The sequence below is a fragment of the Lontra canadensis genome, unplaced genomic scaffold (assembly GCF_010015895.1).
Source record: "Lontra canadensis isolate GAN:19392208 unplaced genomic scaffold, GSC_riverotter_1.0 scaffold71, whole genome shotgun sequence".
Classification (NCBI taxonomy): Eukaryota; Metazoa; Chordata; class Mammalia; order Carnivora; family Mustelidae; genus Lontra; species Lontra canadensis.
In genome coordinates this window covers 10,958,268-10,986,248 of record NW_022631065.1, presented here as the reverse complement: position 1 = coordinate 10,986,248, position 27,981 = coordinate 10,958,268, and the positions used below count along the sequence as shown (strand labels likewise).

The window sequence follows — 27,981 nt, the reverse complement described above, 5'->3', positions numbered from 1 at the left end:
CTCTGGATAGGACTTCCAGTACAATGTTTATTCAACAGTGCTGAATAAAAGTGGTGAGGGTGGGCATCCTGATCTTTTTCCTGATCTTAGAGGAAAAACTTTCAGCTTTTCATTGTTGAGTAGGATGTTAGCTGTGGGTTTGTCATATATGGGCTTTGTTATGTTGAGGTACATTCCCTCTAGACTCAGTTTGTTGAGATTTTCGATAAGGAATAGATATTGAATTTTGTCAAATACACTTTCTGCATCTATTGAGATGATCATATGATCTTTATCCTTCATTTTATTAATGGGGGTATATCACATTGATTGATTTACAGGTGTTGAACCATCCTTGCACTCCTGAAATAAATCCTACTTGATCATGGGGCAAGACCCTTTTAATGTATTGTTGAATTTAGTTTCCTAATATTTTGTTGAGTATTTTTACACCTTTGGTCATCAGAGATATTGGTATGTAATTTTTTTTTCTTGTAGTGTCCTAGTCTGTTTTTGATATCCAGGTAATACTAGTGTCATAAAATGAAATTGGAAGTGTTCTCTTCTTTTCTATTTTTTGGAAGAGTTTGAGAAGGATTAGTATTAATTCTTACTTAAATGTTGGTTAGAATTTGCCAGTTAAGCCATCTGTTCCTGAACTTTTGTTTGTTGGGAGGTTTTTCATTACTGATTCAATCTCCTTACGAGTAATTGGTCTGTTCAGTTTTTCTGTTTCTTCATTATTTAGTTTTGGTAAGTTGTACCTTTAGGAATTCATCCATTTCTTCTAAGTTGTCCAAATTGTTCACATATAATTGTTCACAGTAGTCTCTTTTGATCTTTTATATTTCTGTGCTTTCAATTTTAATGTCTTTTCTTTCATTTCTAATTTTATTTGAGTATTCTCTTTTTTTCCCCTTGATAAGCCTAGCTCAAGATTTGTCTGTTTTGTCTTTTCAAAAACCAGTTCTTAGTTTCATTGATCTTTTCTATTGTCTTTTTAGTCTCTATTTTACTTATTTCCTCTCAGATCTTTGTTATTTCCTCCCTCTACTAACTCTGGGCTTAGTTTGTTCTTTTTCTAGTTCCTTGAGGTGTAAAGTTTTGTTATTTACTTGAGCTCTTTCTTTTTTCTTAATGTAGGCATTTATTGCTACGAATAGATTGCCCTATTATTAACAACTTGCATTAGGGTGGAACATTTGTTACAATTAATAAACCAATATTGATGTATTATGATTAACTCTAGTCTATTGATTACATGAAGTTTCACTTTTAGTGTTGTATAGTTCTATGGGTTTTGAAAAATGCCTGCATCTACCATTACAGTATCATACAGAATAGTTTCACCAGCCTAAAAATTCCCTGTGCTTTACCTACTCATCCATCCCCTTCCTGAATACTCAAGTTACTTTCCTCTTTTGGCCTTTATACTTTGTTCTCCTTCCTTTTTTTCTTCTTTTTGAGGTGAAATGAGAATGGGTGGGGTATATGAGTGGGAAGATCTTTTTCTCTGCTTATGTGAACTGCAGCAAAAATGTTTGAGAACCACTCTTTTAGGATAACTTGGAGTCTGGAATTCCATGGTGATGATTTTCCAAAGAGCAGGATGGCCAAAAAATATTATTGTAGTTCCTCCTTTCCACAGAGGATATGTTTCAGGTTCCCTAGAGGATGCCTGAAAGCGCACATAGCACTGAACCCTACATATACCATGCTTTTTCCTGCACATATGTACCTGTGATCAAGTTTAATTTATAAACTAGGCACAGTAAGAGATTAACAGTAATAAGTAATAATAAAATAGAATAATTATAATAATATTTTATAATAAAAGTTATGTGAATGAGGTCTCTCTCTCTCTCTCTCAAGATATCCTATTGTACTGTATTCACCTTTTTACTTGTGATGATATGAGATGATAAAATGCCTACGTGATGAGATGAGGTAAGATAAATGACATAGGCACTGTGACATAGTGTTGGGCTACTACTGACCTTCAGATGATATGTCAGAAAAAGAATCTGCTTCCAGACCATGATTGAATATAGGTAACTGAAACTGAAGAGAGTGAAATCACAGATAAGAGGGGGACTACTGTATTTTTGAAGCCCATGGATGGCAACTGAGATTTGAAAGCTGCTGTAGAACAGGAAATTAAACTCTGTGTTCTTATATCAAGATCTACCTTAACTTGATTTTATTTTCTTTGGAGGGGAGGTCTGCCTCTTGGCTCAAACTCCTGAAATGTAGATGCTAATGTCTGGGCATTCATTGATTACAGATGTCACACAGAAACCACATCAAGCTGAACCTTGGAGAAGCATATCTAACTAAGCCCTTTTTAAGAGAGGTTGAGTGTCTACTCTGGTGAAAAGACTCTGAATCATTCATAGGTACGGGAAAGTGAGTTTGCCAGGATGTCAGTGTCCAAATCTCTTTAGAGTCCAGCTCACCCCAGCTTACCTCACTGCTCACTCTTCTGAACCTCCAGTCTTTCTTGGCTGTAACCAAGAATGTGAGGTGGAGATTTTTATGAAGTACAGCCTTACTTTCTAGTGGACCAATATCAGAATGATTGTTGCTCCTCCTTCCTTCTCTCCTCTCCCTCCAGTATGGCATGACTTCCCTTGCTCAATTCTACCATTTCTTAAGCAAGCTGTAATTTGAGTAATCCATGGACACCAGTAAGAGGTAAGTAGTTTTAATCTAAGGGCTTAGCATATGAATTCCTAGTTTCCACTGTTGAGGTCAGAAACAGAAATGAGAAACAGCTGGTATATCAGAAAGGCCTCTGCCAAGAGTCACCTGCCTTGGATGCTCCCTGGCTTGTTCATCACTTGCTCCATGGCCATGGACATCTGCCTCTCAAGAACTCAGTGTCCTTACCTGTAAGGTGGAAATGAAATCCCTTCTCTACTATCTGAGCAAGGTTTTTGAGAAGACAGAATGGGATGGTATTTGGGAACTTGATTAGAAAATTGTAAGGGCTACACACATGAAGAATATACTTATTGGAGAAATCAGGGAAGATAGCTATCAGGAAAGTATTATACGTTTTTCCCTGGATCTAACTTGTCCTTTTTTTTCCCCTGGCTTCCACCATAATCATCAGAGTGTGGCTGTGTAGCTGGTGAACTGTGGAGAATGGCTAGCCCTCTCCCAAGCTTCCTCCTTCACTCTGCAGGACCTCTCCACTCACTGTGAACATCTTGCAGTTTGGCTCAGGACAGTGCCAAGTTCTCCTAGGAACTCCTCAGCTGCATTCTTCTCCATTGACAGCTCCAGAATGGGTCTACACATTCTACAGCTCAGCAAGCATCCAGCTGGGCAGCGAGATTGGTGTTTCCCTCCAACTGGGGCTGGTGCAGTGGCAGGGCGGTAGCCTGTCTGGTTGCCTCTTCATAAGTCCTGTGGTTGCTTCTTTGTAGAGTGTAGGAACTTAACACCTCTGCATCAGCAATTTTTGAGCAATAGATACCCCCATTCAATATCTTCTTGCAGTAGTTTGAGCTGCCATTTTTAGAATCTGTGTAATGGTGGCATCTGGTATAGTTTGTAGATATTGTAAAATTAGGTAAGTTTAATTTTGTGTTGGGGATGCTATGCCCTAATTCACAGAAACAAAGTGCCAGTTTCCTGTCTTCGGCCCCATGATGTGGTCTCTTTAAGACGTAGCCTGGTGCCATTGGGTCCAGAGAAGACACCATGGGTGGGTCAGGGAAAGGGACCAGCTCTCTAGATCCTCCCAATGGAGGGGTGTTATAAGGATATTTAAGAAATTGGCAGACCGTCCTAGGATTTGCATCAAGTTCTCAAGATGACCTTACCTTCCTGATCCTGACATCTCCTCCTGTAGTTAGCAGGGTCCAGCTTCCCTACCCCAGCCTTCTCTTCTTCCACCTTCATAACTATAAAAGATGAACACAGTCTCAAAATATATACAACACAGAAAGGTAGGATTTTGAGGAGAAATGGCCAAATCCACACCCATAGTAGAAGACCCTAAAGCAGATGAAAAAATAAAGGCAAAAGAACAAATTGTAAACAAATTGAAGAAGCTCAAATACTATCTCTAACAAATAAAGAACAGATCTCTTTTTCAAGTATAAATGGAACACTTATAGAAAGCACATATCTAGGTCACAGGTAAGACTTAGTAAATTTCAAAGAAACTGTATCATACTCCCACAGTAAGAATGTGTATATACATATATATGTGTGTGTGGGTATGTAAGATGTAAGATATTCATATATATATATATATAATAAATGTATATAAATATATGTATATACACATATAACTTTAGAAACTAAAAGTAATTTCTACTCATGGGTTTAACAGGAAACCACACAGAAATTATTAAATATTTAGAACTCAACAATTACAACTACAAAATATTGAAACTTATGGGTTGCAATATATTTTGAGGAAACAGAGAAGGAAGGAGTGGAGGGAGGGAGGAAAGAAGGAAAATAAATGTGATAGGCATTCAACTAAAGAACCTGGGGGGGTGGAAACAAGAGAAAAGCTAAAGAAAGTAGAAAATGTAACTATAAAATAAAAAAACAAACAAAAAAATAATGAAATAGAAACAAGAATAGATGGTTAACAAACCCAAAGGCAATTATTTGAAAAGATTCTTAAAATAGACAAACTGTGCAAAGCTAATCAAGCAGAAAAGAATGTTCATAAATAAACAATATTGGGAGTAAAAAAGCAACATAACTAAAAATATAGTAGAGAATTTAAAAATTAAAAGTGAATGCCATGAAAAACTTCATGTCAATACATTTTAGTTTGGGTAATAATAATAATTACCATTTCTATGTGCCAGGAACTATTTTAAATGCCCTGCATGTGTGACTTTTTTTTTTTTAATTGTATTTATTTATTTGACAGAGAGAGACACAGCAAGAGAGGGAACACAGCAGGGGGAGTGGGAGAGGGAGAAGCAGGCTTCCTGTGGAGCGGGGAGCCCAAACCGGGGCTTGATCCTAGGACCCTGGGATCATGACCAGAGCTGAAGGCAGACACTTAATAACTGAGCCACCCAGGTGCCCATTACTCATTTTACAGGTGAGTAAACTGAGGCACAAGAACTTAACTGACTGCCCAAATGGAGGAACAGAGATTCAGACCCAGACAATCTGTTTCTGGAATTTAAGTTCTTAGCCATGAGGCTGATAAATGGGTATTTTATTAGGAAAATAATAGAAGTGACCAAAATTGACTTTAAAAGAATTAGAACATAGGAGATAACATGGAGGACATTAGGAGAAGGAAAAGAAAAGTGAATTGGGGCAAAGCACGAGAGACTGTGGACTCTGAGAAACAAACTGAGGGTTTTAGAGGGAAGGGGTGGGGGGATGGGTGAGCCTTGTGGTGGGTATTAATGAGGGCACGTATTATATGGAGCACTGAGTGTTGTACATAAACAATGAATCCTGGAACACTGCATCAAAAACTGATGATATATTTTATGGCGATTAATATAACATAATAAAAATAAATAAATAGATATTAAAAATAAAGGGAAAAAAAGAATTAGAAAACCTCAACTAACCAATAACCATTAACTGAAATATTTATGGGTAAGTCATTACAAGCAGCCTTTCCCATGTCCCATGGATAATTTCTGAAGCTGGATTATAGGTACAAAAGGATTATCATTTTTTTCTATTTTTTTTATGTCTGAATTTTTTTTTCCTATCATGAAAGGAAAGATAAAGACCAGGAGAAGACAGTTTTTAAAAAAATGTTTTATCTGAATCTTCAAGGATTAGATAGTCTCTAACTGATACAAAATGGTTTTCAAAAGTAGAAAAAAAGGAAATTGGAGGCAGTAGATATATCTAAAGACCAGAATACAGGGTAGGACTAAAAGCAGAAGAGTTTGTTGAAAATCTTCCTAAGGAGTCAATTTAACCCTCAGATCCTCTTTCCTAGGCTCCAGTCTCCTAGAATGCGCCTCCTTCTAGGATATGGAGGGGTTAAACCCGAAGACCTCTGGATAACTAAGGACAAGGAGTCATTTCATTGAGGGGTGGGGAGAGGAATTAAGAAAGGGCAGTTAGCCACTCAGCCCTCTGCCTGCTTGACTACTAGAACACTAATGAGGTTTACACACTCCAGGTGGGAGACTGGAGGATTTACAGATCCTGACATTTTGGGGACCTCTAACAAATGGTCAAGGCTCCACCCAACTGCCCACCATGAGTCTATCATTCAATAAGTCCAGCCTATCAAACTGTTATTGGGCAGCTCCACTCCAAAGTAATGGCCAGGCAAGAATCGCCAGAATGACAGAGACCAAAACAAGCAGGAGGAGAGGAAGTCCAAGGAAACAGGAGCAATGTCAGCAGTCAAAGAACCATTTAAAAAGCATATAATTCACATATCCGAGTAGACTAGAAAAGACCTTGTATCCATGACAAAAAGAAAAGTAGAATGCTACAAACCTGGGACTTTTAAAGAATAAGAAATAACTCTTGGGGGCGCCTGGGTGGCTCAGTGGGTTAAGCCTCTGCCTTCAGCTCAGATCACGATCCCAGCGTCCTGGGATCGAGCCCTATATTGGGCTCCCTGCTCAGGGGGGAAGCCTGCTTCTCCCTCTCCCATTCCCCCTGCTTGTATTCCTTCTCTCACTGTGTCTCTCTGTGTCAAATAAATAAATAAAATCTTAAAAAAAAAAAAGAAGAAAGAACTCTTGAAATTAAAGATAGGTTAGAAGAAAAATTTCAGTAAAAGAATTAGAAATATGAAGTTGGAAAAAATATGTGAGATAATAGAGCACAAATATGAGTAATTTTTTAAACAGTCGGGAAAAGGCAAGGAAATCAGAGGACCAATCCAGGGGTCTAACATCAAAGCAATAGAAGTCCCCAAAGAGAAGCCAGAAAAAAATAATGGAGGGGAAATTATCAAGGACTTAAGAATATTTCCCAAAACTGATGGATTTGAATTTCCTGGTGGAAAGAACTTCCTGAGAGCCCAGGAAAATAAATTTAAAACAAAATCCACTCCAAGTGACATCATTACAAAGTGTTAGACTATTGCATATAAAGAGAAGACCTTAGAAACCTTCCAGCAGGGACTCCTGGGTGGCTCAGTGGGTTAACCCTCTGCCTTCAGCTCAGGTCATGATCCCGAGGTCCTGGGATAGAGCCCCACATCAGGCTCTCTGCTCAGCAGGGAGTCTGCTTCCTCCTCTCTCTCTGCCTGCCTCTCTGCCTACTTGTGATCTGTCAAATAAATAAATAAACTCTATTTAAAAAAAAAAAAACCCTTCCAGAAGAAGGAAATAAATCACCTACAAAGAATCAGATGTGAGAACTGGCATCAGACACAACGGAAGCTGTAAGACAATGGAGTTATGCCTCCAAAAGTGAGAAAAAGTTATTTCCAACCTTGATTTCTAGTCCTAACTAAAATATCAAATGTGAGGGTAGAAAAAGTATTTTTAGACAAGTCTTAAAATTTTACTGCTTATGCACTTTTTTCAGGAAGTGGTTGAAGGAAGAACTCCAGCAAGATGAAAGAGCATCTAAGGAAAGAATAGAGCATCTAGAAAATGGGATTCACCACAAAAGACTAGCACAGGAGGCCCTGGAAAGAAGCTGTATAGCAATCCAGAGAGCAGTGGGTTCATCTTAGATCAGGCTCTGCACGGGTTCTCAGAGAAAAACCTGAAACTGATCAATTATCTGGATGTGTTTCACTGTTTTGAGAGGATACTAAGATTCTTCCAAGAATAAAGAGTCATGGAAAGGAAAAGTGACCATTGAACACTATGTAACTCAAATGTGAGTGACATATGCAGCGACATTTATGCAGTCATAATAAATAAAAATGAATATATAACCCAAAACTGGGATATAAGCAGGCTTGGTATCCCACCACTGTGCATTATTATGCATATGTTGCTGTTTGTGGCTGGTGTTCAGGTATTCATTCCGACTGCTCCGTGTCAATGCCTTATGGGAAATCAAATACTTTGAATTTCTACATTGGATGTAACTATTTGGAGAGATGAGGATTTGTCAGGGAGACGGGGGTTGTAAGACACCTGTAGAGGACACTGTTAGATGTCCATCCCCCTTTCTGCTCTGATTTTATTCAGGGCAGCAATGTGGCTGACTAAAAATAATCACTTCCTCCAAATGTCCCTCAGCAATCTCTTAAGAGATATCTCTAAAGAGATATAGCAATCTCTAAAGAGAAAGAACCTAGGAGAAGATTCCCTTCCTGGATAAAGCCTCTGCAGAAGAGGCTTTTTTTTTTCCTTCCTCTGCCTTCCTGGATAAAGTTGCCAGATTTAGCAAATAAAAATAGAGTTTTGACAGTTAAATCTGAGTTTTATATGTACAATTAATGGTTTTTAGTATAAGTCCCATGCAATATTTGGAATATACTTATACTAAAAAGATGACTCATTGTTTATACAAAATTCAAATTTAACTGGGCAAACTATTTTATCTGGCTAACTATCTCACCTCTGTATCTCGAGCATAGACTCGATGCCTGGAAGTGCAGCAGCCCTCTTGTCATCGTGGAAATGGAGGCTACATGCTAACTGTGAATACAAGGGGAGGAAGAATCCTGGATGTTTAATGTCTTCACTGAGTCATTCTACAGCACTGGACAGCCCACACTTGGGTCTCTTGTTATGGAGAACAGTTAAAACACTACTTGTTTAAACACTATAGTTAACTTTTCTGTTACTCAAAACCACACCTGTGTCATAGGACAAAAGACTCTGGGACTGTATTTACTGGGCAAATAAGATTGGGTTCTGGGGGTGCCTGGGTGGCTCAGTCAGTTAAGCATCTACCTTCAGCTCAGGTCACGATCTCAGGGATCGAGCCCCGTGTTGGGGCTGAGCAGGGAGTCTGCTTCTCCCTCTCCCTCTGCCCCTCCCCCGCTTGTGCGCTTTATCTTGCACGCACACGTGCACGCAAATAAATAAAATACTAAACTGCCCCCCTCCAAAAAAAAAAAAATTAGAAAAAAAAGATTGGGTTCTGTTAGTAAGGAAAACGGGGAATGGGCACTGAGTGGTCATGTAACAGTGTTTGCTACACTTCACAACACCAATTCCCTCCTTGTCTAGCCTGTTCTGTTCAAGTAGAGACACATGGCCCTTCATTGCTGTAGACACCTTCCCCAACTCCAGGCATGAATTAGATCTGTCTAAATTATTCATGGTAATCATATGGCCTTTGACCAGTAACTGATCTTAGAAGTGGTCATGTACCCCATCAAGCCAGTGAGATTTAAGTGGAAGTCCATTCAGTAGGACTTCCAGAAAAGCTTTTATTTCCCTAATAAAAAGTGACAGACCCTTCTGGAATGCACGTTTGGCCAATTACCCTCCCTACTTTCCTGCACAGATCTTGGACGTGAGACTTCTACATGAAGCAGTCCTCTTGCAACAATAAGGTGACAAGTATGAAGAGCTAAGGCTCAGGCTGAGGACAAAGCAGAAGGCTAGAACAAATCTTGGTTCCTGATAATGTCACTGAGCTCCAGACTGCTTATCTCTGGGCTTCCTATTACATGAAAAGAAATCTACTTTGTATATTTAAATTGCTAGCCAAGTTTTATGTTGCTTTTAGCTAAAGACCTTTCCAGGGATGCCTGAGTGGCTCAGTCAGTTAAGCATCTAACTCTTGATCTCACCTCAGATCTTGATCTTGGGGTTCTGAATTCAGGCCCTGTGTTGGGCTCCATACAGGGTGTGAAGCCCACTTAAAAAATAATAATAATAAGAAGAAATAAAGACCTATAAATAAAATAAAGATTATATAAAAATAAAGACCTTCCTAACTGATACGTAATGAATACTACGGGGAGCTGAAATGAATGAACTAGATTTCTGCATATTAACATGTATAAATCTCAAAAACATAAGAAATAGAAAAAAGCAAGGGCGCCTGGGTAGCTCAGTCAGTTAAGCATCTGCCTTCGGCTCAGGTCAGGATCCCAGGGTCCTGGGATCGAGCCCCGAGTCAGGCTTCCCTCTCAGCGGGAGGGCCTGCTTCTCCTTCTCCCAACCCCCTGTTTGTGTTCCCTCTCTCGCTGTCTCTCTGTCAAATAAATACATAAAATCTTTAAAAAAAAAAAAAAAGAAGTAAAAAAAGCAAGTTACAGGGCGCCTGGGTGGCTCAGTGGGTTAAGCCGCTGCCTTCGGCTCAGGTCATGATCTCAGGGTCCTGGGATCGAGTCCCGCATCGGGCTCTCTGCTCAACAGGGAGCCTGCTTCCCTTCCTCTCTCTCTGCCTGCCTCTCTGCCTACTTGTGATCTCTGTCTGTCAAATAAATAAATAAAATCTTTAAAAAAAAAAAAAAAGCAAGTTACAAAGATACAGAGACGAAGTGACATTATTTATATAAAATTTCAAAACATTGTCTTAAATTTTATTGTTTATTGCTACATTTATAAGCAACAGCAGAAAATTGCCCAGAGGAATGAGACACACTAACTCCAGGTTACTTCTGAGGAAAAGTAAGATTTAATCTTGATGTGTTAGCTGTATCTTTGATATTTTGGATAGATATAGATGGAAATGAAGCAAATATGATAAAATGTTAACATCTGTTAATTCAGGACAGTGATATACAAGTTTGAAGTATTTTATTATTAAAAATTTTTAAGTGAGTTTTTTTTTAAAGAAATAAGAGAACTCCCCACCACTATGATGTAACAGTCTCAAAATGGCCAAGTGAGTACCCTGCACAAAGAATGACTGGTGGGAAAAATCCTCACCCTTTGATATGTCATTGTGAAATTTTAGAACACTAAATAAATGTCAAGAAAAAAGGAAATCTTTAAAACTTATAGAATGAAATAAACAGAAACAGCTCACCTACAAATGAATAAAAGACTATCTGATTTCTCATCAGCAACTTGGATAACAGAAGAAGACAGAGCAATGCATCCAAAATTCTGAGGGAGAATGATTTCTAACCTAGCATTCTCTACTCAGGCAAACTACCAGGCAAGAGAGGGTAGAAGACATCTTCACATATGCAAGAAATCATTTTACTTCTCTCTTGTAACTTCTTATGAAGTTATTTAAGTATGTTACCACAATGAATCAAGAAGGGGAAGACAATGGGATCCAAGAGAGGGCTCCAAGCTGAAGAAAAATGAAGGGAGGTCCCTAGATGGCAGCTGTGCCACAGCCCTAGTCTCTCCTCGGCAGAACTAAAAATGACATTTCAGAAGGAACCACCCAAGGAAAAGATGAAATGTCGGAGATCTGATACACTTCTTGAGAATTTGGAACAATTTAAGACAGAGACAAAGATAGAAAATGCAAAGGAAGGCAACTAGAAATACCAGGAAAAAAAATTAATATTCCAAGAAATAAAATGTGGTTATGGTACACGGTCATAAGGGTATAAACATTGATTTTTGAATTAACAAAAAACAATATATATCTACATTGGGACAAGGGAGAAGAGATGGGTGTGGTATAAGATAATTATTTACCTGTAGGTGGCTAATATCCAGCTCTGACAAATAGCAGGAGGTACATATATATAAATAATATGTATATATTATTAGAGGGGTGTAGGTAGCCAACAGAAAAAGCTAAAAGAATTCCAGGCGACCATCTTTGGGAGATGGAACAGTGGAGTATTTAGAAAGCTAGAATGGAGTTTTGTTGTTTTTTTGTTATAAGCTCTTACATGTGTTACTTTATTTTTAATTATGGTTACATATTATTTTATTTTAAACATTTTAAGACAAATAATTTAATACGACACATATACTCCCACTTAGTGGATAATTTTATCCCCCTGATAACCCAGGGTTAAATCCGTTTGTTCGAAGTGTATCATGTTTAAATATTCAGGAGAAGTGGTTTCTTCAAGAAGTGGTTTGCAAGAGTACTCAAAGGTATGCATGTGTCAGAGGGCGCGTTAAAACCTGGATTTCTGAGCTCCATTCAAGAGTTACTGATTCTGTGGATTTGAGCTGTAGACTGAAAGTTTGTGCTCTCTACAAGTTTCCACTTGATGCTGAAGCTGCTGATCCAGGGACCACACATTGAGAACCGCTGTTTTAAGGAAATAATTCCTATTTATATTTTCTATTAAACTGAATCACCATGCATGGATCTTAGTTCTCATGAGCTTCACATGCATAACAAGATCACATCTTTGCTTTCAAACTGGGCACTGTGAATTGGTAAGCTTAGCAATGACGCACTGGTAGCTCCAATTGATTGGTGATTTTCTGAGAGTCGGTATCTTCCTCGGCCCTCACAGCATGAGTAGAGACAAGCCGAGTAACAGATCGTCTTTTCCCATATGGAACCACCTCCAAATCTTTTAGATGGGGCTCACCCCATCTCTCCCCAGCCACAACTGGAAAGGCCATGTGGTCCAGCCTAGCCAATCAAACACTCCCCATTCCCCCATCACAGAGACTGGTTCCACGGGAAGACAGTAAGCTTGGGTGCTACAATGTTGTTTGCCATAGGGAGGGAAATATCCAAGAAAAGTAGAAAAGCAGAGTACTGATAACACTGTAACTCCTGAGTCAGTTAATTCTGAACTGACTTGACTAATAGAAATGAAATGGAATTTTCCAGCATGTTTTAAAAACGTATTCTTTCATATCTGAAGTACTATGGATTTTCAGATTGGAAATCAAACAAAAGTAAATGCAAAAATGACAAACAGATGAAAACTTCGTGGAACTACAGAAGCACGGAGATGTAATGTAGTTCATATTTGGGTAGATGCATACCTCCCAGTTCTGCACTAGTTCAGACCATTCCTTCCTCACCTCCTCCGCAGGTCCTACCTCCTCACAACTTGAGAGAAGGTCCCTTCGAGGAGGATGCAGAAGTAGGAGAAGAACCCAGGCTGCCCCAGAACATCTTCAATGGAAATCATTCATTTGAACCAACTCAAACAGAGTGCTAACCATTTGCAAAGTGTTTGGATGAACTATTCTAATCAGCAGCTACACGGCTCCTTGCAAAAATTTACAAAACTGACCTACCTCTTGAAACAGAATTTCTATCTCTACCATTTTGTATAACGTATATTAATTGAATGTCAGATATCTTGCTTTCATACTCTCATTTACTCCTGATTAAAATTCAGTGAGGTGCATAATTTTCACCCCCACTTTACGGATGAGGAAATGGAGATTCAAAGAATTAAGAAAGTTACCCTGTGTCACAGGCAGAGCTAAGATTGAAATGGGATTCTCTCTGATTCCCCAACCCCAAGAAGAAAGGCAGGCAGAGAAAGAGAAAGGGAGAAAACGAAGGGAGGTAGGGGGTTGGAAGAGGAAAGAAAGACATGAAGACACAAGAGACAGAGAGGTCTGGAAGAAGCCATTGACTTCTGAGTTCTAGGCCCTTCCTGAGGTCTAGCTGAATTCCCATCTCCAAGACCTCCCGATGGCATTATAATAAACTCGTCTTTTCTCTTCGGCTAGCTTCAGGTGATTCCCAAGAATATTAACCAGTACAACCATCCACTACAGTATGTTGCCAGAGAAATTTATTAGCAACAAACCAGCTCTGGGCATATAGCAAAGGAACAAACTTGTAACAACAGTTTTTCCTACACCAGCCCTTCCACTGCTGCACTCACTCCTCATTATTCTCCCATCCATCTTTAGACCCTGGGGGTGAGTATGGCTTTACAGTGAGGGATCAGACCAAATTCTTTTCTGTCCTGAGTCACGAGGGACCCATTCCACTTTATTGTCCCTGCCACCAGCCTGGACTCCCACTGTGGATCCCGGAGAGCACAAACCCTACTGACAGAATCAACGCCCTAACACCGTGAGGCTAAGCACCAGAGTGCCACACCAGGGAACAGACACACAGGGTCCCTGCCCAAGCAGCCTTCATGTCTGCTGCAGCAAGGAGGTGGTGATACAGCCAACCTGATGGGCATACAATGCATTTTGACTAGCAAAACCCTGTTGATTGAATCATGGGCCATTTAACACTGCTCCCTCCCCAAGCCCCTGGCCACAGAGGCACATCAGTTCAGTCCAATGAATCCACTTTGTTCCAGATATTTGCTCTAGACACTGGAAACAAATAGAACAAAATAGATTATTAGGGAAGAAGGGCAAAATATGGTAATAAATCCTTAAGATTAGACATCCATATATCTGGGGGGAAAACTAAGTAGAAAAAAGGTTGTGCCACAAGCATCAGTCAGCCTTTTAGGAGCTTTCCCTCCCATCCCATCTTTTAAGCCATTTGACATTATACTTAAAAACAGGACCAGCCCAATGTGGTATCCAGTGAACTCCACAGACAGCTCAAAGTATTTCAAAAAAGGACCTCCTGGAGAGCTCATCTGGGATGATTTTGTGAGCTGAATTGACAAAAATGATGTGGGGTCATGAGGGCTTTAAAGACTAAGCTTAGAAATTAGAGAAAGGCCACCTTCCCAACCGATAGTTTATTCATTGCCTCTGGGCCCTGCAGACCTCACCCGTGCGTGCCCCAGAAGAGGAAGAGAAAACAAGTAAACAAAATATCCCGTAGCAAACCACCAGTAGCAAAAACAGGTGCAATATCCAAATCTAACAACAGAAATGTGTAATGAAAGGAGGCTAGCCATTATTTAGTTTCTATCCTGAGATGTTATATCAACAGATGTAATCTATTTTCCCATAGTTTTCTGGGGAAGAAGCAAGTCTCAGTGCTCTTGCTTACTCCCCATAAAATTTGCAGCCAGTCTTGTAAATTTCACAAAGGCAAAAGAAATGTGCATTGCCTAGAAGAAAAAGATTCTCAGTTGCATCAGATGAGAAGAAAAATGAACTAACTTGCCAAGGTGTCAGAGAGAGTGCATTTCATATCATTTCAGTTAATCTGGTGTGAGGTTCTATGCCCCAAACCAGTGAACTCAAGACAACAGGGTCACTGACACAGGATAATTTTTTTTAAAGAAAAGGCAAATATCCAATGCTCGTTTGGAGGATTTATTCAACTTTCGTGGTATTCTCCTTCTCTGTGTGTGTGAAGCTCACTCTCAAATACCTGTTCACATTGTCAAGCACATTTTTCTTTATCTGTCTAGTTTTCTCTACTATCTCTGAAACTCCAAGCTGCAAACTTACCTTCACAGTCTTAGCACTGGAAACCAGGATCCAAATCTCAGGAAGGCTGGTGTCACTTGCTCTGGTGCTGTTAGGTGGCAAGAAGGACACTCTGTGATTTCCAGACTGAACTGTATTTGGGGCATTGGAGATTGACTTATGGGGCTCAGTGGCGGCCAGCCATGTGACCAGGGTGGGGGAAGGGACACTCCTGCAGGGCAAGGAACCAATGCCTGTTCGGCTGACAGACCCGGGTAGAGCAGGGTCTGAGCAGAGCCGGCCATAATTGTAGGTGGACAACTTTGCTCTAAATTTCTTCTTGGATTTTAACTTAGCCTTGGTTTTTAGATGCTTGTTTATCTCCCTGCATGATTTCTACCCTAAGTCCTTTTTGGATTCTGTCTTGGAGGGATGTTAGAGAGGGAAGAGACCTTAGGGATGATCCAGCACCACCCCTCACCCCAAGGTCACCCATTTTACAGATCGGTGGCAGCACTTCCAGGAGCTTGCAGAGGCCTGGGTTTGGTATGGTGTACTGGGGGACCCCAGCTGGCTGGAACCCCAAATTACAGCTCACTTGAATAACTTTAACCCTTGGATCATTAGAGCTTTGAGAACTGCTGAGATGCCAGTAATGAATCTCATCACATTGCAGATGCCTAAATCTGCAGCTGTCAGATTAGGCCATGGCTTAGAAATTGTACTTGTAGTCAAAGAGTTTATACGGGGGCTCCTGGGTAGCTCAGCCCAGCATCCGACTCCTGCTTTCGGCTCAGGGTGTGATCTCAGGGTCCTGGGATTGAGCCCCAAGTGGGGCTCTGTGCTCAGCATGGAGTCTGCTTGTCCCTCTCCCTCCCCCTGTACCCTACCCCCCTTCTCACTCATGCATACTCTCTCTCTAAAGTAAATAAATGAATCTGTTAAAAAAAAAAGGCGTTTATATAAACATGTGCACTTATGTTTCTGTATCTCTGTCACAGTCTCCTTAAAACACTCTGAGATGATCTTTCTGGAGGGATTAGGGGACACCAGGAGCTGGAGAGATATTTGACCTCAAAGACCCTGAAGACTTCTCAAGACCAGAGCCATCTGAGCAGCCTTCTAGTTCACATCTACTTCTGTACCCAAATGGTCTGTGCTGGCTGCCTGCTAACCAAAAGGGGGATAGTAGTAATGACGGTGGAAATGGTCAAGGGAGAAGTGGCAGGGGGAACAGTAGCAGTGGTGATCCGGTAGCTGGGCATAGAGGGACATCGTAGAGGCATCAGTGGAGGTGGTGGAGGTGAGGATGGATGTAATGAGGGACAGATGGAGGTGGTGATGGGGGAGGGGCAAGAAGGCACCCTGAATGACAGAGTAGGAGATTCTTGATACTGACTCAGGCTGATGACCCCTGGGATGACAGTATGAAATGGTAAAGCCATGGCGTTAGAAGTCTGAAGAACCTCATTCTATCCCCAGAGCTGTGCAGTCTTAAGGTAATCACTTCACCTCTCTGGATTCTAGGTTCCTTGAAGTAGAGTTGGCACTTAAATGGTCTTGTTAGGAGAAACTCATCCCTCTCCCTCTAAACCCTTTACCATTCCCTATAACGTAGTAGCTTCTGTCCTTTCTAGAGTCTCAAAAAGAGTACTCACTTACCTCTCTACCCCCTCACTCAATTTCACCCAGAGGAGGAAGAGTGACTCAGGCAATCGGCACATTTGGGAGAATACAGTGGGCATGTGCCATGGCTCAGATCCGACTGAGAACTGCCTGCTTCAGAGAAAATCCAAGTTGGACTCCTCTCCTCTCTTCACACAAACTTTTGGGGCAGTTTCTCACCCTGCAGGTAGGGAGTCCTCCAGTGTTGGGTAAACGAGCTTAATTCTGGTGGAAAAAATTAGGAAGCCTGATTGTGGGTGTGCATTCTGAGACAAATTCTCCAATCAGCTTTACCTGTTACAAAGCTATTTTGACTTCTACCTATGGGACTTCTGTGTCTTATTATTTCTCATTTGATTCCAAGCATAGAGGGAAAGATTGTAAACAAGTATCCTCCTCAAATCCCAGTGCTGATGAATTAATGAAAGAGCCTGCATAGAGTTGGTTGGATGAAACGGTCTCTAAATTTCCTTCAAGCTTTAACATCCTGTGATTCTACAAGTCTATGTCTCTGGAGTAGAACAAATGTTTGTGAAGCTGGGCAGAAGGTTGACACTTTTAGTGGACAACTTCCTGATTTCTGCCTCTCTTCTTTCCTGCTTTTCAACCTGATGAAGACCTCTACTCTCTAGACATTTTCCTCTTCCCCCCTCCAACAGCCCTACATGGCTTCATTTACCCCTATTCTGGTCTGGACCCCATGAAGAGTTACTTCACTCTCCCTTCACTGATATGCACAATGTCTTGCTCCTGCCCTGCCAATCTTTTGGACTAAATCAGCCCCACTGCTACCCTTCTCCTCCTGTACTGAGCTCTCTTTTGTCTCTGGAGAAAGCCTGTATTCAGGGGGAGAGAAAAGAGCCAAGACCGAGAGTGGTAGAAGTGTGTGTGTGTGTGTGACTAAGAGACAGAACGGAGAGAGACAGACCTAGTCCAGTGGTACCTATGGCCAGCTCTACCCCTGGCCTTCCCCATGGTTTAGTTTTGTGAGTAAAAAATGTTGAAGGAAGATCTGGCTGTCCCATTTCTCTCCTCTCCCTTACCTATGGCCTCGCTCACTAAGCTCACTTAGCTTACTGCTAAGGGGACTGGTTTGCCCAGCCGGCATTAAGTATGGGGACAAACACTTGAGGGCTTTCAGTCCTTCTTCACCACCAGAGTCGTAAGGGCTGAGACTCATGCATTGACTTAGGAGCAAGGGAAAAGATTGGACCAATGGGTTCTTAGTCAGAAGTGTTTCCCCACCAAGGGGACATTTGGCAATGACTGGACACATTTCTGGCTGTTAACACTGGGATGAGAGTCCTACTGGCCTCTAATGGGTAGAGGCCAGAGATGCTGCTAACATCCTACAATGTACAAGAAGCCCCACAGACTATCAAAAGTGCCATGGTCAAGAATCCTGGATTTGACTGCTCAGACCCCTCTGGTTCTAGAAACCAAAATGCCTCTAATCCAGGCCAAAAGAGTACTCCATAAGGGCCCACCCCAATCACCAGGATGCTACAAGGAGGAAGGAAGGACAAAGATTCTTAGTAATTTGCAGCTTTGGACCTCTGGGCCTCTATTTCCTTTGGAGACCTGGCACACAGAGGTGGTTACTTCACAGGGACAGGTTCCCTTCCATCTTCTGGTTCAATGCCACCTGAACCCAACCTGGGTTTAAAAGATGGCAGGTCTTAGGCAGGTCTGACATTGCGGGTGAAGTCCCATGAAAGAAAAATGAACTTCCTACCCCTGTGTTGCTGGGAATAAGGATTATTTGGGTGCCCAGCAGGCTTCCCTAGAACTTTTGCCCACAAAAGGTTTTCCACAAGCTGGCAAGCCTCATGCCAGTATGCGTGATTTTTGTCTCTCAGATTGTTTGTGCCAAGCTTTGGCGGGTGGTACAAGACTGGCTGCCCCAGATTCTTTTCCACTTTAGCTGCTTTTGAACTGTATCCAGGGTTGAGGAGGGAACATACTGTGGCATGTCAAGACTGTATAAGAAGGCAAGAAAAGCTGAGAGATATCTTAAAGGGAAGCTGAGAACCCTGAGGAGGCCAGGCTCGGGTTATGTGGTGGGTGGGTTCTCTCCTTCGGCCAGCTCCATCTACCCCCAGGCACTGCTGTGGCCTGTGGCCTGCAATAGCACAGACCTCGGCTCACTCTACACAAACCACACTGCACGTCCTGCTATTCTTCCAACATCCCAGGCTCATTCCCACCTCAGCACCTTTGCACTTACTGCCTCCCCCACCTTCAGGTTTCTCATGTACCCAGCTTTCTGATGCCAAATACCTAAGAAAGTCCTCCCTGACCAGCCTCTCCAAAATGCCCCTCTCTAGTCTTTAACTCTGCCTTATTGGACTATATGGCATTTCTATCCAAAACCACATTATATATTTGTTTGTTCATTCATTACTTTCTCTTCCTCTGATCTGGGAGAGACTTAGTCTTGTTCACTGAGGTATCCCTGACACCTGTAATAGAGGCTTATGAACGGTTGGTTCGAATCCTCACTCCACAAACTTTGGGATGTTGAGCAAGTCACCTATCTATTTTTTTCTTCAATTTCCTCAGCTAAAAAATGGAAATCACACCTACCTCAGTGGTTATTATGAGAACTGACTGAATCCATGTATATAAAATCTTAGGTCAATGTCTGGCGCACAAAATAATTAGTAGCAGCTAGTAATATTATCATTAGCATACTCCCAGGAAGTTTACACCATGCCTGTTCTGTGGAGGCGGGGAGACAAAATCCCTCTGCAGGCCTGGAACAGGACCTTTTCTCTCCTCTGCATCTGCTCTCTGCTGCCCTCTCAAGGCCCTGGATGGAGGTTGGCAAAAGAGAATATTAAGGACTCCATGGATGACATATTTCCCAAAGGAAAATGAGCCATCCCTTTTTTTAAGCAAGCCACACTCCCAATGTGGCAAGCTTGGCCCTTGACAGAGCTGCCACTGGAGTCATCATTTGACAAGTTCAATTACGAATCACTGAGGCCACAGAGGAACTGCGGGTGCTTGGGAATCCATCCCTTGGGCTCCAGGAGGGTCTTGGAGCAAACCCTTCTCCCTTCCCCCAGGTTGTACTTCCTGAGCCTGGGGACAGTGATCTGTCAGCCAACCTAAGACACCCTGGAAAGCCATTCCTCACCCTGTCCCTCATTCCCTATTGGACTGTGTTTCACCATGTGGGTCAAGTGATCTTCATGCTGTCAGCCTAAAATGAGAGGGAAAGCCACTCCTCTGGGGGCTTCTGGATGGTGATTCATTAACAAGAATCTGGAGACACATATACACTGTCTGATGAAAAGATATAATAGGGAGAAAGATTTCATTTTCAATAGTGACAAAATTCCTCAAACATCTAGAAATAAACTTGCCTAGAAATGCATATTTTATATGAGAATGTAAGAAAAAATTCTGCTAAGAAGCATAAAATAAGGTAACATATTCCTGAATGGGAAAATTGAATAGAGATATATGTTAAATATTTATAAATGTATATACATTTTAAATATGACAAATAGTCATGGTTAAGGTATTAGCTTAGAATTTACAGAGCTTTTACTATGTGTTAGGATCTGGGCAAAGAGCTTTATAAAAGCAGTGGTTAAGAGCAGGAGGTCACATGACTCTGGGCGGGATACTTATAACCCTGAGACTTGGTTTCCTTGTCTGTAAAATGGGAATAATAGTATGTTTCTCATGAGTCTGCTTAGGATTAAATGAGATAATTTGGAATAGTGCCTGGTAAGTGCCAAGCACTTAATTAATATGAACTACTGTTATCTGCAGTTATAGATAAGGAAACTAAAGCTGTGAGAGGATAAAATAACTTGCCCAAGTTCACCCACAGCTGGTAAATGTCTGAACTAGCCTGGGGGATGTGGTTAGGGAGGCTTTCCTAAAAGATACAGAAAATTACATCATAAGGTTAAAACAAAGCACATCTTATATAAGGCATTCATATATGCCTTGCAAAATAATATTCTGAATGATTAGCCAGTGTCTGCTACTGATGAATGAATGAATGAATGAATGAATAACAGCCTGGTATTTTCTTTACTTCCTTTCCTGCCTCCCATTTAAACAGCCAGACCATTCCACGCTTTGCCTCAGGGAAGGCATATGAAAGCAGAAAAAAGAGATAAAAGGAGCCTCTTCCCTCAGCGCAATTGAAAAGACTCCTGAGCAAACCTAGACTGAGGTATGGGGGAAGATGGTTATGATGATCAAGGCTGTCCCCTCCCCCTCACCCGAGGTGGCACAAAGACATGGAGGGAGACTCGGTGCTCCACTGGGACCTATAGGTACCAACAAACAAGAGCAGATGAGACAAGGACAGATGATGTCAAGGGTAGGGGCCTTTGTAGGTCCCTAATAGTCCAGTACCCCACCCCACTCTGACCCCCAATATGGAAACTGGAACTGACAGGGATTTAAAAAGACAGTACCTTTTTAAAATGGGGACTCAAAATACAGATGGAGATTGTTAGAAAATAAGTGAATGCTTCTTATACACTTCAGTTTAGAGGCTGAAACTGGATTCCAAAGGATAGATTTTTAAAGAAAATAGCGTTGGAGAAATGTGCTATTAAAAAATTTTCCATTTAGAGGAGAGGCTTGGGCAGTGGACAAAGGCAGCAATGTATTTATTTATTGGACTCAGCACATTCATCTCTGCCCTGAAATTAAATGTGATTGTCCTTAAGACTGGGGTTGAACTTGCATCTCAATTTGCCTTGGACAGTCACCATCTGCCCACTTGTCTTGGCTTCATTGTTAGTACTGCCCCCTTTCATTCTCAAAAGGCTTCCAGTTTGGGCAATAAGTTACGTGGTTACTCTGTCAAGATTTTAAAATTCAAGCAATCCTGTGGGTGAGCAACTTTTAGCTAGATGCCATGAAACAGAAAGTTTCATACCCTCCAGGCAGGGGCGGCTGGAGGTCAGTGGAGCAATGAAGTGACGCCTCCGGAGGGGCTGAGAATCTTACCTGGACGGGAAAGGAAGAGTCAGGCACTGTCTCATGAGAGGAGTCTGGGTAAGGTTGAAGGTCAGGTGCTGTGTGGAGTTAAGAGAACACTGGTGGGGTTAGAGAGGGAGGTTTGAACTTAATCTTTCACACATGAAACAGCTCAGAGTGTTTCAATATCAGCATGGCCCAGGTTATGCTCATGGGAGCAGGCAAGAAATGGAACCCAAATTGTGTTTGGGGTTAGGGTCTAGGCAGCTAAACACTTGGAAAGAGGGGATTTCTACTCTATACCCTTTTACTTCTATTACATTTTGAATCTTGTGACTGTATTACCTATTCAGAAAAATACAGATGCAAAATGGAAATTTTAAGGAATGGAGTCTACCTTGCCCATAATCTCTAGATAAACTGTAGAACCATTTTGTCAGGTTTCTAAAATGCCATCAGGAAAACAAGTGGCCTTTAAACATTTGAAAAGATATTCAACCTCATTTTTTAAAAATAGGGTTGGAGGCCTGGCTAGCTCAATCGGTTAAGTGGTTAAGCATCTGCCTTTGGCTCACGTCCTGATCTCAGGGGTCCTAGAATCTGAGAGTCATGCTCCCTGCTCAGTGGGAGTATGCTTGTCCCCCTGCCCATTCTCCGACTCATGCCTGCATACTGCCTCTCTCTCTCTCTCTCTCTCTCTCACTCAAATAAGTAAATGAAATCTTAAAAAAAGAAGAAGCAGCAAATTAGAGCCACAATGAAATGCCACTTTTTAACTTTCAAATCACCAAATATCAAAAGGTTTCATAACAGTAACAGGGGAAGGAAGTGGGCCCTCTTCCACACAATGGCTGGTGACCCTGCATTGGGCATATGCAAATGCAGGGTTGATGGGGCCACTTTGGCAATATTTATAAAACTTTAAAATGCACATACCTTAGGGTGGCAGTGACTTTTTGTCTAGAAATTTATCTTGGGCATATACTCCCACCTGTGGATAAAGACGTATGTGTGGTTTGGGGCAGTTACCCACCTCCCTGCAATTTTATGTCAGAGTATTATCATGGAAATTAAATGATACAATACATGGAAAGAACTGTAAAGGATTTGAAGATGACACATAACAAATGCCCAGTAAATTCTCGCTGTTATTATTACAGCATTGTTTGTGGCAGCAAAGCACTGGAAACAACCTGAATGTCCATCTATTGGGGACTGATTAAAAAAAAAGTTTTGTCTGTACACTGGAAAACCATGAGCTTTTAAATAGAGTGAATACTCTTTAAACAATGCTATGAAATGATTTTTAGAAATATTAAGTTGGGGGGAAAAGCAAAGTGTAGAATAGTGCTTATGGTTTGCCACCATTTGTTGGTGCAGGGAGTAGCAGGTACACCTATGGGGGCATAGTCTCTCCAGGGAAGAAGTTACAAGAACCTGGTTTCACTGAAGATTCCTGGGAGCAGAACCAGGAGGCAGGTGCCCATAGGCCACTGGTATAACCTCTTATCCCTTTTATATTGTCCACATAGGGATGTGTTTGCTATTCAAAAACAAATTCTACTTCTGGATATATATATCCCAAAGGGTTAAAAAGCAGGGGTTCAAAGAGGTACTCATACTGTACACCAGTGTTCGTTACTCACAATAGGCAAAAGGTGGAAACAATCTAAATGTTTATCTATAGATGAAAGGTCAAACAAAATGTGGCATATCCATGCAATTCAATATTACTCAGCCTTTAGAAGGGAAGAGAGGCTGGCTCAGCTGGTAGAGCGCATGCCTCTTTAGCTTGGGGTTGTAAGCTTGAGCCCCACACTTGGTGGAGACATCACATAAAAATAAAGTCTTAAAAAATGTTTCTAAATGAAAGGAAGGAAATTCTAACACAAGCTACAACATGCATGAACCTTGAGGACATTGTGCTAAGTGAAATAAGCCCGACCCAAAAAGACAAATGCTGTATGATTCCACTTATACGAAGTACCTAGAATAGCCAAATTCATAGAGACAGAAGGTAGAATAGTGGATCTGAGGCTGGGGAAGGGGGCATTGGGGAGTCACTGTTTAATAGGTACAGAGTTTCAGTTGGGGAAGATGAAAAAGTTCTGGATATAGATGGTAGTGATGGTTGTACAGTAATATGAATGTACTTAATGCTATTAAATTTGTATCCTCAAAAATAGTTAAAATGGTAAATTTTGTTATGTATATTTTACCACAAAAAAGTAAATAATTTTGATTTAATATTAAATAAGGTAATATATAATTTTAAACACTTCTTTAAAATAGTGGGGGTTTTTTTGTTTTTTGTTTTTGTTTTTGTTTTTTTTTTTTTGCTTTGACTGGAGTTATGTTAGAGGTAGAGTCTGATTACAAGGAGCTATAATGTATGAGACACAACAAGGAAAAAGCCCTAAAAAAGGACCCTTAGTCTCTGAACCCTGGTGTTCTCCATGCCAGGCGAACCTACTATGCTGACTGGCTTCTGGGGGATTCCTGATACAGAGCAGATGTGAAAGGCTGAACCAGGACCAAGGAAGGAGGGCAAGCAATTTCATCTAAGACAGGGAAGAAAAAGGAAGGGAAGAGATGGTGGGTAGGGGCAGAAGCAGAGGAAATTCCCACCTGACCACATAGACTTTCTCCATGAGAAGTGGTGAGGGTTGGGAGTGTGTGCCTTTGGGATGGGTTTTGAGGGTAATGGAAATGTTGACCTTCAAGGGGTCAGACCAGGGATGTGTAAAAGAATTGCCATGTCTCCACTGAGGACCCCGGTCAGGCTGGAGATCAGACACTTGTAGAGAGAATTTTCCTACACCTCCCACCTCTTCTCCCTCCCCAGGCAACCCTGAAGCCTTTGCAGAACCCTGGGAGCTGAATAAGTGAGGAGGAGTAGAAACCAGGACTTTCCATCCATACCGCCAACCACCACGGGCCTCTCTTCTTCAGCAACACCAGATTGGTATGGGAAGAGGCCCCAATTTTTAATTGAGATTGAGGTTTGGATTATTAATGGGATCAACATTATAATTTCTGAAATGAGCCTGAGACCAAGGGTGACCAGAACAATCATATGACTTGTCTAAATTTTATCCAGGGGCAAAGCAAGATTCAGCCACACCGAATAAATCTAAAAGAGCAATCAGAGGTAAAACTCGGGCTGCTTTCTGATTTTACCCCATGAGTCATGCTGTTTAATGGAACACTTACACTACCTTCAACTGTTACTCAACATGCATGTATCTTGCACCTCCCGCTAGACTGTAAGCTTTCTGAGGGCAGGGCCCATGGGCTATTGATCTGCATATTGCCACCACAGCCCAGCAAAGTGCCTTGCATGTACACAGTAAGCCACGGGGTTATATGATTCGGTGCATGGGGACAGGGTCGCTGGCGACATGACTAGTGCACCATGGTAAAAATTGGCTAGGCAGCTAGAAGCAACAAGGCAGTACTTTGGAAACTCATCCCAGAAAACTCCTTAGCTAGATCACTAAGTTCATGAAATACACTTTATAAAGGGGCTAAGTGGTTTGGTTGGTTAAGCATCTGACTCTTAGTTTTGGCTCAGGTCATGATCTCAGGGTCCTGGGATCAAGCCCTGTGTTGGGCTCCCCACTCAGTGGTGAGTCTGCTTCCCCTCTCCCTCTGCTCCTCCCTCTGCTCATGAGCTCTCTCTCTCTCTCTCAAATAAATCTTAAAAAATTTTAAAAGAACCTGTGTTCAAGGAATACTGATATAAAATGACCTGTGTGCCCAGGTTTGGGGTAAAAGGCATAGAAATGAAGTAGGTGTGGATGATCATGTTCTGTTTCTCTGTTAGAGCCGCTCCTGTTCTGAATTAAGGGGAAGCAGGCTAACACACAAGAGGAGGATGCAGTCAGACCCAGCTCATGACCTATGAGAGCAGGCATGAATGCTGCAGTGCCCCATTAGGCTTTAAACCAAGCTGAATCCATTTTTGCGTAAGGAAACTTATAGGGCTCCTGCCTTCAAAATTATATAAAATAATGCAAATTATGTACTTCTGAGAGAATAAATTAGCTGAAGAAGTACAGACCCCAACTCTTCAGACAGGGAAGTAGATCGCGAGTAGCTGAGTAGCTCGAGAAGCAAAGTTTTCTCCAGATGAAGGTTATGAAAGGGAAACCCAAGACCGGTTGGTTCTGGTTTGCGGATGGTAACATCAGAGAACACACACTGCCTTCTATTTTATGTGACAGCATCACTTCTGCTGAAGTATCTCCTTTGCTGGCCCGGCCTCCATCAATGGTCACACAGCAGGGAGGTAAAAGAGAAGCTATTTGAGTATCTCCATCAATAACTCTGAGTATTGATTACTGCCTCTCTGATAAGATGAACTTAACCAAAGGGAGAGTGGGCAGGCATTCAGTCAAGCGACAAGCCACTCACTGAGCACCTTCAATGGGTGGGGAGAGACGGCTCTCCTCAGACTGGGCAACCCAAAATAAGCTGGGGGTGGGGGGCAAAGGGGAGAAGAGCATAGTTGGTGGGGTTTTAGGATACTCCTGAGAACATGCTTCAGCTTGTGAGCTCATAGCTCAGTCCCAAATTCCAGGAAAGTAAAAAACTCTTTCTTGGGGACAGAAGCTCACAGAGCTAAGGGCTCTGGATTTCTAAGTTAGAATTTCATCAAGGGCTGGGTGACACTTTCTTGGATAGACAACTAATCCCCAGAAGTCCTGATTTGCAAGAACTACAGTCTGTTACATATAGAAAGAGAGATGAGGACTAGCTCCCCTGCTTCTCATGCATAATCTGCTTCCCATTCCCAGAGCCCAAGAAGCAGATCCTTGGGAAAGGTCACCTCTTTCGGGTGGGAAAGCTTAGGTGAAGTAGGGATTTTTATATAAGTCTCATGTTTCCCTGAGTCATAGAAGCCTCCAAGAAGATGCTGGACATAACCCTTATTGAATTGAAAGAAGCTCGAAGAAAGAACAGGACCAAGCCTCATGACTACCATGGCTGAAGAACCTGGATTAAGAAGGGCAGTTAGACCAACATGCAGAGAATACAACTAGATCTAGATCTCAGCCCCTCAGTGCACATCTAACATTGCACAGATGCACGTGCCCCTAGACACTCCCCTCTCCAAAGATGGGGGTAGGGGAACGCAGAATAGCAACACCACCACACGACAACCTGGTCGTTATCTTGTCCTTCACTATGTTGAAATAGGTAAAAATTAAACAAGAGACTGTCCCTTATCTTTGCTCTCTAAATCCCGCACCCGCCCTTAGCAAAAAGCAACAAAATTCTCACCTGACCCTCTGTGGGCTGGAGACACCTGCCTATACCATTGGGTTCATTCATTCACATCCCCAAAACTGAACCTACAACCAAGCTGTTAACTCCATGTATTTAAAATCCACTCTACTCACCCGCGTGCAGTAGTGCAGTAACTGGTTGCTCCACTGCCACTGCCACTGTTGAATCCAATCCTTTAGGGTGGGCCTTGCCTTTGGAACCCACCCACCTCTCCTTTTTTTCCTACCTCTGCTATTAACATAGCCCCTCCTCTATTACCTCACCAACCAACTATTTTAGAACCAAAAAGTCTTTGTCTATTCACAGACACCGTAAAAGTAACATTTGATTTAAGTTTTTAAATCTAATGTCTTTGTCTTCCTCAATTCTTATTGTTTTATCTAATCAGCATGTCCTAGGGAGGGTTATTACTTGTGGGTTTAGTTTGCTCAAGCACAATGGGGCCAACTGAGCCGTTTCCCCAGAGAGAATCAGCTTCTTTAAGAGACAATCCTCAGGAAAGATGTCCTTTTTGCCTCATCTCCTCAGAGGCCTAAGATTAAGGAACACATTCCACATCCCACAGCCCCTCCAGCTCTGCAACCCCCAATTCCTGACTCTTTGGAGAAGGAAATGGCCAAGAGAAATGAACAAGACATTTGAACAAATCAAACCCTACAAGAAAAGCCTTGTGTACTTTGTGATTATTTACTTTATGATTGTTCTAAGTCTTGTGCTGAATTTTAACCTCATTTTAACTGCTTTGTAAGTAGGAAAGATAGACCGATCAGCAGGGAGAAGGCCTAGACAGTGAGTAGAAGTGAGGGGAAAAGAAGTGCTCACAGTGGGGGAGGGACACACAGTGTTGGGGTGTGGGCACACAGTGCTGGGGGGTGGACACAGTGCTGAGGGTGTGGGTAGAGTGTTGGCGGACAGACACAGAGTGTTGGGGGGTGAGCACCCAGTGTGGGGGATGTGGGCACACTGTAGGGTGTGCAGGCACATAATATTGGGGGGCAGATACACAGTGTTGGGT

At 41.9% G+C, this 27,981-nt stretch overlaps 1 protein-coding gene across 5 annotated transcripts in view; it reads right to left on the bottom strand.

Moving 5' to 3' along the window:
- The window catches only part of SLC4A5 (solute carrier family 4 member 5), a 106,008-nt gene extending 78,546 nt beyond the window's left edge, over positions 1-27,462 (bottom strand). For 2 of the 5 annotated variants that reach the window (XM_032880778.1, XM_032880782.1), the window contains exons 1-2: positions 27,080-27,462; positions 3,810-3,890 (exon numbers count right to left, since the gene is read on the bottom strand). In XM_032880778.1, the coding sequence (XP_032736669.1) occupies positions 3,810-3,888 (79 nt within the window). In that variant the 5' untranslated portion in view covers positions 3,889-3,890; positions 27,080-27,462. Of the gene's footprint in view, positions 1-3,809; positions 3,891-9,661; positions 9,678-15,095; positions 15,163-16,715; positions 16,731-21,704; positions 21,751-27,079 lie in introns of those variants that run through there. The other 3 variants (XM_032880779.1, XM_032880780.1, XM_032880781.1) reach the window with 3 other exon arrangements.
- Positions 27,463-27,981: the final 519 nt, after the last annotated feature.